The sequence below is a fragment of the Giraffa tippelskirchi genome, chromosome 4 (genome assembly GCF_054371585.1).
Source record: "Giraffa tippelskirchi isolate mGirTip1 chromosome 4, T2T-mGirTip1v1.2.pri, whole genome shotgun sequence".
In the NCBI taxonomy this organism is placed as follows: Eukaryota; Metazoa; Chordata; class Mammalia; order Artiodactyla; family Giraffidae; genus Giraffa; species Giraffa tippelskirchi.
This window is the reverse complement of record NC_137278.1, coordinates 203,974,535-203,989,062: the sequence shown is the minus strand read 5'-3', so window position 1 is coordinate 203,989,062 and position 14,528 is coordinate 203,974,535. Positions and strand designations below refer to the sequence as shown.

At 39.3% G+C, this 14,528-nt stretch overlaps 1 protein-coding gene across 4 annotated transcripts in view; it reads left to right on the top strand.

Annotated features, from left to right (window-relative positions):
* Positions 1–14,528, top strand: part of ENTHD1 (ENTH domain containing 1) — a 91,474-nt gene that overhangs the window by 40,893 nt on the left and 36,053 nt on the right. For all 4 annotated transcript variants that reach the window (XM_081590207.1, XM_081590203.1, XM_081590204.1 and 1 more), the window contains one exon: positions 11,623–11,746. In XM_081590207.1, the coding sequence (XP_081446333.1) occupies positions 11,623–11,746 (124 nt within the window). The remainder of the gene's footprint in view (positions 1–11,622; positions 11,747–14,528) is intronic.

Sequence of the window (14,528 nt, the reverse complement as noted above, 5' to 3'; positions counted from 1 at the left end):
ACCACCTGCCCCAGGGGATTGGAAGAGGAAGGGCAAAGAAGTGTCTTCTCAAGCCTGCCTGCTCAGTCCCACTGATTGTTCTCACCTGCTCAGGGCTTCTGCACTCACTGGAGGCACTCCCTTCAGAGGACAGCTCCTTTCTTTCGCTCCTGTCAGAGATACTCCAGATCCAGTCTCCAGACCAGGGGATATTGTGGCTCAGTTGCTGGTGAAGTTTAGTCTGTGTCCTCTCGAACCCACTTGTATAATACTTTGAGAAGCCAGAGTCCAAGGCCATGACTGATGCCAGATTAATGATTTCAGGTTCCTTTGTAAGTAGGGGAGCCCAATGCCCAGGCATCATTTCAAGCAGTCCGCCCATGTTCGGCACTCTTATCCTTGGTGATAATTTTAAATCTGTATTTACCTCTCTGGAACTGACCTTCTGGTTTTCTCTCTTTTTTTTTTTCGCACTCAAAGATCCACAGCTTCAACCTTCTTACTGTCATGTGTTTATATTCACGCTCTCATCTGTGAAGATGTTCATCTTGTCCTTTAGCATGATGGTGCCTTTAATTCTCACACTTTTCTCTTTTCTCTTTCATTGCTCTGTGTTTGGAGAACACATATCCCTGCAGTATGAGCAATAGAACCATTTTGACTGGAAATCTGTTGCACTCAAGACCCTGTGAAATTATCTCATTCATTCGTTTTTCTGTTTTATGTGTTTCTCCTTCTAGAAAGAAAGCTCCATTTCTAAAGCCTTGGAGACTTTTCTAGTCTATTTATTATTGAATCTTCACTTACCCAGTTTGTGTTAATGAAAAGTGAAATGAATGAATGAGGAGACACTCAACATTAGCGCCCTTCCCCTCTTTTCCTGTGATAGAGGCTTGTTCGGCCTCCTGCTCTGAGCGCTTCATTCAGGGTTTTGCCAGAGGTCTTCTGAGGCAGGTTGGAACTATTTCCTAGTCTTCTGTTCCCAGACTTTCCCCCCTAGCCACTAGGTATTGGATTTACCTGATTTTCTAGTAGCTCAGATAAGTGCATACGATTAAAATTTCAGCCCACAGATTGAAAATCCGTAGATTATTTTCAAAGTTACGAGGTTAAGTCAAAATGATTTTAAAATTTGAGATCAATTTATTTGCTGCTGCTGACTTTTAATGAAGAGAATAGACTTGAATAATCTATGCTATGGAGTCTCACAAAGACATAAAATGTCACCTACTGGTTTTTTTTTTTTTTTTAATATCAGTCTTTAAATTCTCATCATTACTGTTTTTTCTTGAGAGGGATCCACTGTAATTGATTTACATCATTTCACATCTTATATCCATGAGCAGAAAATGGTGCCCATCTCTCGAAGTTTAAAGCTAGATTTCTATGACTATGTCAGAACACTCTTCCATCATCCCATTGACAAACATTGCTGTTATTACTGTCAAGAACATTTGATGCAATCCAACATGTCCTCTTCAGTAATCTTCTCTTGTAGCAGAAGACAAAACCTACCAAGATGAACAGTAAATCTAATTGTTGTTGCCAAATGTACTGCATCTACATTAAAATTCCCATGTTCTTAATACAGAATGAGAAAGAAATGATATTGTTGATTGCTTAGGCAGAATGCTGCTGCTGCTGCTAAGTCGCTTCAGTCATGTCTGACTCTGTGCGACCCCATAGACGGCAGCCCACCAGGCTCTGCAATCCCTGGGATTCTCCAGGCAAGAATACTGGAGTGGGTTGCCATTTCCTTCTCCAATGCATGAAAGTGAAAAGTGAAAGTGAAGTCGCTCAGTCGTGTCCTACTCTTCATGACCCCATGGACTGCAGCCTACCAGGCTCCTCCATCCATGGGATTTTCCAGGCAAGAGTACTGGAGTGGGGTGCCATTGCCTTCTCCGTAGGCAGAATGAGGGGTACTTAAAAAATCTTTTAAAAACTTTTAATAGCAACTTCTTTAACTATCCTCTTTCTACAAATGCAAAAATGATCTAAAAGCAGTAAGTAAAATTCTGAACAGAATAGGACTTTCAAAACCGAATAGTACTTGCCTCTGATACATTCAAAACTAGGGAAAGCCTTTAAATTTATGACACTTAGACATGGGTGAGTCTGTCTCTGCATACTGTCCAGAATTTTTATTGTTAAATTTGCTAATTAGTAAGGCTATTTGTAGCTTCTCACCAGCTCAAAAGACCTTCCTCTTTTCCTACTTGAGAAGACCCAACAATGAGGTTATGATTTTTTTGGGTCTCAGTTGTTTCCATAGCAACAGTTAGGGATGCTATAAATTGGTTCACACAAAATTAAAGCTGACCAGAGCCTTCAGTGTAGTTCTAAGTTACTAAATCGCTAGTGACAGAAGATAAATGTTTATTTCTTACTGCCTCTGTTTACTATTTATTAAGTGAAGAGTAAACAAGTTTTATTTTTGGGTCTGTTAGCATATCATTTATGATATTTGCAAAAATTTGGACATATCAAAGCTGTTAGAGAAATGAACATTATACTTATTCTAATTATGTTAATTCATCCTTCTTTTACCTCTTTTTTGCATCTTTGCTTTCTGCTTAAAAGTCATTTGTTTCCATTTTTATATTTTTATTCTTTTTAAATTCAAAAAATACTGAGAAAAATTTAAACAATATAAAAGAATAAGAACTTATTTATCTTATGTTGTATTCTTGATGTATAAATTAATCTTAATTTATTTAACCCATCCCTGTTGGTAATCATTTTGGGATTTTTTAATGTTTTTGTCTATTAAAAGCAGTTTTGCAATAACAACCTTGTACATACATTTTTATGATGCTGTCCCAAAAGTGGAATTGCTGAAAGGTTGTATTTATTTTTAGTTTTGCAAAGTACTGCCAAATTGTCCTCCCCAAAGTTGCACCACTTTATATCCACCAAAAGTGTATCCCCTCATCTTTGTTTATACTGAGTATTATCAAATTTCTACATCTTTGTCAATCTAAAAGGTAGAAAAATCTTGTTTAAATTTGTTTTATCTTAATTGTAAGTTTGAACAACTTACCACGTGTTTATTGAGCTTTGTGTTTCTTTTTATTTATTTATTAATTCATGTCTTTTGCCCATTTTTCCACTTGGTTTCTCATCTTTTTCTTTATCAGTTACTAGAGCTATTTGTCTGTTAAATATTTAGCCCATTATCTGGTCCTTTATCTAATCATTTTTAGTTTTTCACTTTATTTTTTAAAATGTATTTATTTTTAATTGGAGGATAATTGCTTTACAATGTTGCGTTGGTTTCTGACATACACCAACATGAATCAGCCATAGGTACACATATGTCCCCTCCCTCCTGAACCTCCCTCCCACCCCATCCTACCCCTCTTCGTTGTCATACAGTACCGGATTTGAGCTCCCTGCATCATACAGCAAATTCCCACCGGCTATCTGTTTTACATACGGTAAAATATGGACCATAAAGAAAGCTGAGCGCCGAAGAATTGATGCTTTTGAACTGTGGTGTTGGAGAAGACTCTTGAGAGTCCCTTGGACTGCAAGGAGATCCAACTAGTCAATCCCAAAGGAAATCAGTCCTGAATATTCATTGGAAGGACTGATGCTGAAGCTGAAACGCCAATACTTTGGCCACCTGATGCCAAGAGCTGACTCATTGGAAAAGACCCTGATGCTGGGAAAAATTGAAGGCAGGAGGAGAAGGGGACGACAGAGGATGAGATGGTTGGATGGCATCACTGACTCAATGGACATGAGTTTGAGCAAGTTCCGGGAGTTGGTGATGGACAGGGAGGCCTGGTGTGCTGCAGTCCATGGGGTCACAAAAAGTCAGACATGACTGAGCAGCTGAACTGAACTGAATGCATATGTTTCATTGCTACTCTCCCAATTCATCCCATCCTCTTCTTCTCACTGTGTTCATAAGTTTGTTCACTATGTCGCATTTCCACTGCTGCCCTGCATATAGGTTCATCAGTACCATTTTTCTAGATTCCATATACATGCATTAATATACAATATTTGTTTTTTTCTTTCTGTCTTTTTCACTTTGTATAATAGGCTCTAGGTTCATCCACCTCATTAGAACTGACTCAAATGCATTCTTTCTTATGGCCGAATAATATTCCATTGTATATATGTACAACTTCTTTATCCATTTATCTGTCAATGGACATCTAGGCTGCTGCCATGTTCTAGCTATTGTAAAGAGTGCTGTGATGAACATTGGGATATATGTGTCTTTTTCAATTATTGTTTCCTCAGAGTATATGACCAGTAGTGGAACTGCTGGGTCATATGGTGGTTTTATTCCTAGTTTTTTAAGGAGTCTCCATACTGTTCTCCATAGTGGCTTTATCAATTTACATTCCCACCAACAGAGCAAGAGGTTCCCTTTTCTCCATACTCGATCCAGCATTTATTGTTTGTAGGTTTTTTGATAATGGCCCTTCTGACTGGTGTGAGGTGATGCCTCATTGTAGTTTTGATTTGCTTTTATCTAATAATGAGTGATGTTGAGCATCTTTTCATGTGTTTATTAGCCATCTGTATGTCTTCTTCAGAGAAATGTCTGTTTAGGTCTTTGCCCCTTTTTTCACTAGGCTGTTTGTTTTCCTGATGTTGAGCTGTATTAGCTGCTTATATTAATGTATTCTGTAGATTAATCCTTTGTCATTCATTTAATTTTTTACTTTATTTATGGCTTTTTTTTTTTGCCTTTGTAAAAGGAAAACACATTATCCACCGCCCCTCACTCCTGCCCGTGTTTCGCCTTTACTGTCACACTGCTACCACATTCCACTTCTAACATCAGAGACATGGGCTTTCTATACTTCAGGCAATTCTATGATACCAGCTGGATGTCCTACAATTTAATTTATTTCTGATGCTTTCTCCTGGAGACAGCATCAGATCCCACAGGCTAAGGGCTCAGTCCACAACACTTGCCTCTCCCCGCCTCTGCTTCAGATACCAATTGCAGGCCCCAGATTGTCACCGATACTTTTGGCTGACCACTATAAATCCATGTCCCAGTGACCCCTTCCTGAGGTTCAATCATTTGCTAAAACAGCTTTTAGCAATATTTGCTTACATAGTCAGGGAAACAGTTACATTTACTGGTTTATTATATAATAAAGAATATATAAAGAACACAAATGAACAGGCAGATGAAGAAATATATAAACTGAGATTGAAAAATGCACCCAAAACCATTTTGTGTGCAGGACCTTCTGTAGCCACGGAATTGGGTGTACCAATCTCCCAGCATGCAGTTGTGTTTACCAACCCAGAAGTTTTTTGTACTATGTACCTAGGATTTTTTAGTGGAGGCTTCATCATATAAGCATGATTGATCATTAACTGAATCTCTAACCAACCTCCCTTCTTGGAAGGTTAGGGCTGAAAGTTTCAAGTTTCTAACCATGGCTTGAGCTTTCTCATAGTCAGTCCCCATCTTGAAGCCTCGAGGAACCCACCAAGAGTCACTTCATTGGAACAAAAGATACTCCTATCACCCAGGAAATTCCAAGGGTTTAGGGAGCTCTGTGCCAGGAACTATGGTTGTTGTTGGTGGTGGTTGTTGTTTAGTTGCTAAGTCATGTCTGACTCTGTGACCCCACAGACTATAGAGATATACAGGGAAATCTCTGTAGCTTTCTCTCAACTTTGCTATGAACCTAAAACTGATCTAAAAAATAGTCTCTTGAAATAAAAAGCTGGGGTGACATTTTATAAAGTCTTAGACTAGAGAAAGTATTTCTAGAAATAACTTCATATCTAGATGCCATTAAATAGAGGAGAATTTGACTACACTAAAATTGGACTTCTATAAGACTGTGATATTATGATCATAGTAAGAAATACACATTTGGTCTTTGTCCATGGGTCCTGAACTTCCCAGGTGGTATGGTGGTAAAGAATCCGCCTGCCAGTGCAGATTGAGACATGTTTGATCCTTGGCTCAGGAAGATCCTCTGGAGAAGGAAATAGCAACCCGCTGCAGTATTCTTGCCTGGGAAATCCTGTGAACATGCCAGGCTCCTCTGTCCTCCACTATCTTTCAGAGTTTGCTCAAATTCATGTCCATGGAGTTGCTGATGCTACCTAACCATCTCATCCTCTTTCACCCCCTTCCTTTTCCTTCAGTCTTTCCTAGCACCAGGGTCTTTTCTAATGTCAGCTCTTTGCATCAAGTGGCCAAAGTACTGGAGCTTCAGCTTCAGCATCAGTCCTTTCAATGAATATTCAGGACTGATTTCCTTTAGGATAGACTGTTTTGATCTCCTTGCTGTCCAAGGGACTCTCAAGAGTCTTCTCCAACACCACAGTTCAAAAGCATCAATTCTTGTGTGCTAAGCCTTCTTTATAGTCCAACTCTCACATCCATACTTGACTGCTGTAAAAACCGTAGCTTTGACTATGCAGACCTTTGTTGGCTAAGTGATGTCTCTGCTTTTTAATACTGTGTCTGGGTTTGTCATAACTTTCCTTCCAAGGAGAAAGTGTCTTTTACTTTCATGGCTGCAGTCACCCTCCACAGTGATTTTGGAGACCAAGAAAATAAAATCTGTCACTGCTTCTACTTTTTCCCCTTCTATTTGCCATGAGGTGATGGGACCAGATGCCATGATTTTTGTTCTTTAATGTTGAGTTTCAAGCCAGCTTTTTCACTGTCCTTTTTCATCCTCATCAGGAGTGTCATTAGTTCCTCTTCACTTTCTGCCATCAGAGTGATATTATCTGCATACCTGAGGTTGTTGATATTTCTCCCAGCAATCTTGATTCCAGCTTATGATTCATCCAGCCTGGCATTTTGCATGATGTACCCTGAAGACTCTTGAGACTCCTTAGGGCTGCAGAGAGATCAAACCAGTCAATCCTAAAGGATCAACCCTGAATATTCATTGGAAGAACTGATGCTAAAGCTGAAGCTCCAGTACTTTGGCCACTTGATATGAACATCTGACTCATTGAAAAAGCCCCAGATGCTGGAAAAGACTGAGGACAGGAGGAGAAGGGAGTGACAGAAGATGAGATGGTTAGATGACATCACCACCTCCATGGACATGAATCTGAGCAAACTGGGGGAGAGAGTGAAGGACAGGGGAGCCTGGCGTGCTGCAGTCCATAGGGTCTCAAAGAGTTAGACATGGCTTATCGACTGAACTCTACATTAGAAAATAAATAAGCAGGGTGACGATATACAGCCTTGACGTACTCCTTTCCCAATTTTGAACTCGTCAGTTGTTCCATGTCTGGTTCTAACTGTTGCTTCTTGACCTGCATACAAGTTTCTGAGGAGACAAGTATGGTGGTCGGGTATTCCCATTTCAAAAATATTCCACAGTTTGTTGTGATCCACATAGTCATAGGCTTTAGCGTAATCAATGAAGTAGAAGTAGGTAATGTTTTTGGAATTCCCTTGCTTTCTCTATGATCCAGTGAATGTTGGCAATTTGATCACTGGTTCCTTTCCTCTTGGAAACCCACGTTGCACATTGGTAAGTTCTGCTGAAGCCTGGCTTAAAGGATTTCGAGCATAGCCATGCTAGCGTGCAAAATGAACACAATTGTATGGTAGCTTGAACATTCTTTAGCATTGCCTTTCTTTGGGATTGAAGTGAAAACTGACCTTTTCCAGTCCTGTGGCCACTGCTGAGTTTTCCGAATTTGCTGGCATATTGATTGGAACACTTTAACAGCACTATCTTTTAGGATTTGAAATAGCTCAGCTGGAATTCCATCACTCCACTAGCTTTGATCATAGTGATGCCTCCTGAGGCCCACTTGACTTCACAGTCCCGGATGTCTGGCTCTAGGTGACTGACCACACCATTGTGGTTATCCGGTCATTAAGACCTTTTTTGTATAGTTCTTCTGTGTATTCTTGCCACGTCTTCTTAATCTCTTTTGCTTCTGTTAGGTGCTTGCCATTTCTGTCCTTTATTGTGCCCATTCTTGCATGACATGTTCCATTGATATCTCCAAATTTCTTAAAGAGATCGCTTGTCTTTTCTGTTCTATTGTTTTCTTCTATTTCTTTGCATTGTTCATTGAAGAAGGCCTTCTAATCTCTCCTCGCTATTCTCTGGAACTCTGCATTCAGTTGGGTATATCTTTCCCTTTCTCTCTTGCCTTTTGCTTCTCTTCCTCAGCTATTTGTAAAGCCTCCTCAGACAACCACTTTGCCTTTACTGCTTGGCAATAAAAAAGAACAAGTTATTGATGCATGCAACAACTTGGATGACTCTCTGGGAATTATGCCAGGTGAAAAAAGCCAATCTCCAAAGGTTACATCCTGTATGATTCCATTTATATAACATTCTTCAAATGTCAAAATTACAGAAATGAAGAACACACTAGTAGTTGTTGGGAGCACGGCATGGTAATAAAAAAAGCATCAGGAAAGAGACTTATGGTGATGGAAATGTTGTGTATTTTGACCATAACAATGTCAGTATCCTGAATATGATTTTGTTCTATAATTTCGCACAATGTTACTTATAGGGGAAACTGTGTAAAGGACACACAGGATGTCTCTGTGTTATTTCTTACAACTGAATGTGAATATATAATGATTTCAGAATATTGATGAATTATAAAAAGTGGCAGATAACCTGGAAAATGATTTGACAGTTTCTAAAGATGTTAAAAATAAACCTTTTCTATGACCGAGCCATTCTCCCCCTGTGTAGATATCCAGGAGTAATGAATAAAGTTGTCCACAAAAAGATTTGTGCAAGAGTGTTCATAGAGCTTTATTCATAATAGCTGAAATGTGGAAACAACCAAAATGTCCATGTGCAGGAGAACAGATAAACAAATTGTGGTATTTTCATACAGTAGAATACTTCTTACAAAAAAAAGTACCAATACACCCAAAACATCGGAGAAGGCAATGGCAACCCACTCCAGTACTCCTGCCTGGAAAATCCCATGGACAGGGGAGCCTGGTGGGCTGCAGTCCATGGGGTCTCGAAGAGTAGGACACAACTGAGCAACTTCACTTTCACTTTTCACTTTCATGCATTGGAGAAGGAAATAGCAACCCACTCCAGTGTTCTTGCCTGGAGAATCCCAGGGACAGCGGAGCCTAGTGGGCTGCCGTCTATGGGGTCACACAGAGTCAGACACGACTGAAGCGACTTAGCAGCAGCAGCAGCACACCCAAAACATGGATGAATTTCACAAATACTATGTTAAGCAGTGGGAATCAGATACAAAAGAATACATAATGTATGGTTACATTTATATGAAGTTCAAGAACAGGCAAACATTCATGGTGATAGAAGGTACAGTACTCTTTACTGGTGGTGAGAGGATGGTATCAATTGGAAAGGAGCTTGAGGGAACTTTCTGGAGTGAAGGAAATGTGGTTACATAAGTATATACACATAATATTAAAAGTCATTGAGCTCTACACTTAAGGTTTTGCATTTTTTACTATTTGTTAATTATGCCTCAGTAAATACTGAAACTACAGTCCATGGGGTCGCTAAGAGTCGGACACGACTGAGTGACTTCACTTTCACTTTTCACTCTCATGCACTGGAGAAGGAAATGGCAACCCACTCCAGTGTTCTTGCCTGGAGAATCCTAGGGACGGCGGAGCCTGGTGAGCTGCCGTCTATGGGGTCGCACAGAGTTGGACACGACTGAAGCGACTTAGCATAGCATAGCATAGCATAGCAAATACTGAAAAAAGCATTTTCCCCTATTCATGAGGGAATAAAGACAAGTCATCCAATCCCACTGTGAAGACTTTGTTTGGATCCTTCTCCAGACAAGCTGTATCAGTATCAGTTCAGTCGCTCAGTCATGTCCGACTCTTTGCGACCCCATGGACTGGAGCCTACCAGGCTCCTCCGTCCATGGGATTCTCCAGACAAGAATACTGGAGTGGGTTGCCATTTCCTTCTCTAGGGTATCTTCCTGACCCAGGGATCGAACCCTGGTCTCCCGCGTTGAAGGCAGACGCTTTAACCTCTGAGCCACCAGTCTATTGTTCCATGTCCAGTTCTAACTGTTGCTTCCTGATCTGCATACAGGTTTCTCAAGAGGCAGGTCAGGTGGTCTGATATTCCCATCTCTTTCAGAATTTTCCACAGTTTATTGTGATCCACACAGTCAAAGGCTTTGGCATAGTCAATAAAGCAGAAGTAGATGTTTTCCTGGAACTCTCTTGCTTTTTCGATGATCCGATGGATGTTGGCAATTTGATCTCTGGTTCCTCTGCCTTTTCTAAATCCAGCTTGAACACCTGGAAGTTCACAGTTCACATACTGCTGAAGCCTGGCTTGGAGAATTTTGAGCATTACTTTACTAGCGTATGAGATGAGTGCAATTGTGCAGTAGTTTGAGCATTCTTTGGCATTGCCTTTCTTTGGGATTGGAATGAAAACTGACCTTTTCTGATCTTGTGGCCACTGCTGAGTTTTCCAAATTTGCTGACATACTGAGTGCAGCACTTTCACAGCATCATCTTTTATAGGTGTAAACACAATTATTATTGTTAGAGTTCTTATCATTTGAGATGCATATTGAAATAAGTGATATATCTAAGATTTTCTTCAAAATAAAATAGATGGGAAGTGGTAAAGATACAAATGAAACAAGACTGGTTGAGTTGATTGTTTAACCTATGCAACTGGATTATTGTCTGCTTTCTTTACTCCATGATAAAAAGTTTAAAATTTTAAATATGGATAAAAGACACACACAGGTAGCTTTGTTCCTACCAATAAAATAGAATCAGCCTTTGAGATAGTAAGTTCTAAGGATGCTCAAGAAGTAGTAGGGAAAGTTAATGCCCTCAAAGAAATCATTGCTTATCTGCACTAGGTATTTTTAGCAAAGAGTGATTTTTTTTTTTATACTTGAAATGTATAGTTTTTTTTACTTATTTATTTATATTAATTGGAGTATAGTTGATTTAAAATATTTTGTTAATTTTGGATGTATAGCATAGCAATTTAGTATTTTTACAGATACACTCCATTAAAAGTTATTACAAGATAATGGCTATAATTCCCTGTGCTATTACAGTATATCTTTGTTGCTTGTCTGTTTTATACTTGGTGGTTGGTATCTCTTAATCCTATACTCCTAATATGCCCCTCCCCCTTGCCTCTTCTCTTTGGTAACCATTAGTTGTTTTTTATATATGTGAGTCTGTTTTGCATATACATTCATTTGCATTATTTTTATATTACACATGTAAGGGATGTCGAACAATATTTGTCTTTCTCTGTCTGACATTTCGCTAAGCATAATGTTCTCTTGGTCTATCCACATTGCCGCAGGGAGAGGGGATTCTTAAGGGTAGAAAACCACTCAGCACTCAGTTCAGTTCAGTTCAGTTGCTCAGTCACGTCTGACTCTTTGTGACCCCATGAATCGCAGCACGCCAGGCCTCCCTGTCCATCACCAACCCCCAGAGTTTACCCAGATCCATGTCCATCGAGTTGGTGATGCTCAGTGGATCCCAAGTGTAGATAACTTCTGTGCTAATTTTTTCAATCCAAATATATGATGATGTTAGCACATATAGACACATTGTGTCTCCATAAATTGTCCATTTGCTGTAGCAAATTGAAGCAGTGGGATTAATTTTTTTCTACTTTCATGTGCTCTTTTGCTTTCCATAAGGACCTGATGTTATTTTGTGAGGATGATCCAAAGCCAGTTTTGCCAACAGTTCCTACTTCCATTGTCTCATCAACGGTGTGGTTGTCAGAAGGGCAAACAGATGTCTATAATCTCTGGGATACAGGTAAATTAAAGAATAAAAATTGTACTCAGAAACATGAATAAGAAACACTGGACAGGTATTGTTTTTCATCAGATTTTATTTTGTGAAATATAGCAACAGTGGCTTTAACTTTGGTCCTGCGGGAAAAGATTAACATGGAGAAATTCAATCCACACAGGGTCCAAGAGCCTTGTTTTACTGTTTGTTTCAATGTTTTTGTCTATTTTGCTTTATTCGTTTTCATTGTTTCATTTCAAAAATTATTAACTACAAATGCTTAATCTTTTATATTCATAATTTTTTTTTCCTTTAAAGCAGAAAGTTCATTTTAGCTCCTTTTCTTGTTTGTATTAATCTTCTCTTTGATGAAGAGCTTATATTTTTCAGAAACAGGCATTAGATGAAAATGTGAGAAAGTATGAAGCATGGTGTCCCACAGATTGGTTAATCATCTCTTGAGTAATTAACACTAGAGAATGGCACAGTGTGCTGGCTTCCAATAAATTACACTATCAAATTCCAGCCAGGCTCTGCTGCTACTCAAGATCTGATTGATCCACTGTCGAGCCACTCCAGCCTGTCTGTTCTCCATGAACTCAGTTTCCAATACATTCTTCCCTTGATTTTCTCAGAAAAAAAAGGATAAAAGATCTGCGAAGATGAACAAAACGTTCTGAGTAGTTTTTATCTGCTCATATATCTTTGCTTTTATCTTCATCCAGGCATCCTTTTCCTTTTCACAGAGTTGGCTCCTTATATTCTGAGTTTCATCTTCTCCTTCATCTTTGGACCATGCACCTGAGTTTCCCATTATATAGAGTCCCAATATCCAAAATATTAAAACTAAAGTTTTTTAGTATAGTTTTACTGTAAAAGTTCACTTGTATATAGTTTTCTTATAAAGCCAGTTCTGAGACTGATGAGGATATTTTAATCAACCCAGAAACAAGAAATTGTGGGTTATGGTGATATTTGTAGTATAAGGTTGGTGTTATTCACATAAATAATTGGTTATAAATGGTAACAATTTTTTTAGACAGCTTGCTTTTATTCTTAGAATATACTTTATGTAAATTGATCCACATCCAGAAATTTGAAAGAAAACGTAAGGAAAATGTTTTTGTGTTTTAATATCCCCTAACATTTCCATCCCCTAATATTTTTAATAGACTTTTTTAAGAGCAGTTTTAGGTTCACAGCAAAATTGATGGAAGGTACCAAGATTTCCCCATATACCCCTCCTCTTCCTCAAACAAGCGCAACATTCTGCGCTATCAACATTCCACACCAGAGTGGTACATTTGTTGCAAACAGTGAACCTACATTAACACTTTTTTTAAATCATCCAAAGACCATACTTTTTGTTAGCGTTCACTCTCGGTGGTGCACATTCTATGGGTTTTGACAAATGTGTACGACATGTATCCACCATTATAGTATAGTACAGAGTGGATCTCTGCCCTAAAAATCCTCTATGCTCTGTCTGTTCTTTCCTCCCTCCTAACCCCTGAAAACCACTGACATTTTAAACAGCTTCAGAGTTTTGCCTTTTTCCAGAAAGTCATAAAGTTAGAATCATGTAGTATGTAACCTTTCAGATGGCTTCTTTCACTTAGTAATGTGCGTTTAAAGTTCCTCCATGTCTTTTCATGGCTTAATAGTGCATTTTTGTTATTAGTGCTGAGTAAGATATACGAGGGAATTTACCCATTCACCTACTGAAGAACATCTTGGTCATGTCCAAGTTTTGGCAATTTTAGCTAAAGCTGCTGTAATACTCCTGTGCAGGTTTCTGTGTGACGTGCTTCTCTCTGCCAGCATTTTAATACCAGGGAATGGAGTATAAATGAGCATCAGAAGCAACCCTGAAGGGGAAAAAAGTCACCAAGCATGTCGCTTGAGAGATGACTCTACCCTTTTACTTGTTTAGGACTCATCTTAATTGGAGGAGCTTTTCCAATTTTTTTTAAAGATTTTTTTTATGTGAATCATTTTTAAAATCTTTATTGAATTTCTGTTTTGAGTCTTTTCTCCAGTCTTCCCTTCATACTGATCTCAGAGATAGCTTGTACATGCAGATCTTAGAATTTCACTTTTTTCCAGCTTAAAACCTTTCAACAGTTCTCTACTGCCAGTAAGACCGTCGTGTAAGACTTTTCATAGTCCGGTTCCAGCCAACCTTTATGACCTCATCACCAGTACTGCCAGTATTCACAATACTTTGTGACATTCTATTACTTTCTCCTTAGAATGTCTTTGTTCCAGTTACTTCACCTGTGTAACACATTGCTCTAAAACTTTTGTGGCATAAAATAGCCATTCATCCTGCTCACGGATTCTCTGGGTCAGGAATTAGGACAGGGCACAGTAGGGGCGACTTGTCTCTGTTCCATGACGTATGTCTGGGCCTCAGCTCGAGAACACAAAGGCTGGGGACAGGAATCATCTGATGGCTCATCCACTTATGTGTCCGGTAGTTGATGCTTGCTGTGTCAGCTGGGAGCCTCAGTTTCTCTCCACATGAGTCCTTATGTGGTCTCTCCCTATGGGATAGTTTGGGCATCCTTGTAGCATGGTGGCTGGGTTCCAAGGTTCAACATCCTGTGAAGGAAACAACCGTTTCAGACCATGTTTTTCTCCAGCTATATCCCCGGGAGAGGGATTGCAGGGTCATATGGTAGCTCTGTTTTTAGGTTTTTAAGGAACCTCTGCACTGTTCTCCATAGTGGCTGTTCAGTTCAGTTCAGTCGCTCAGTCGTGTCCGACTCTTTACGACCTCATGAATCGCAGCACGCCAGGCCTC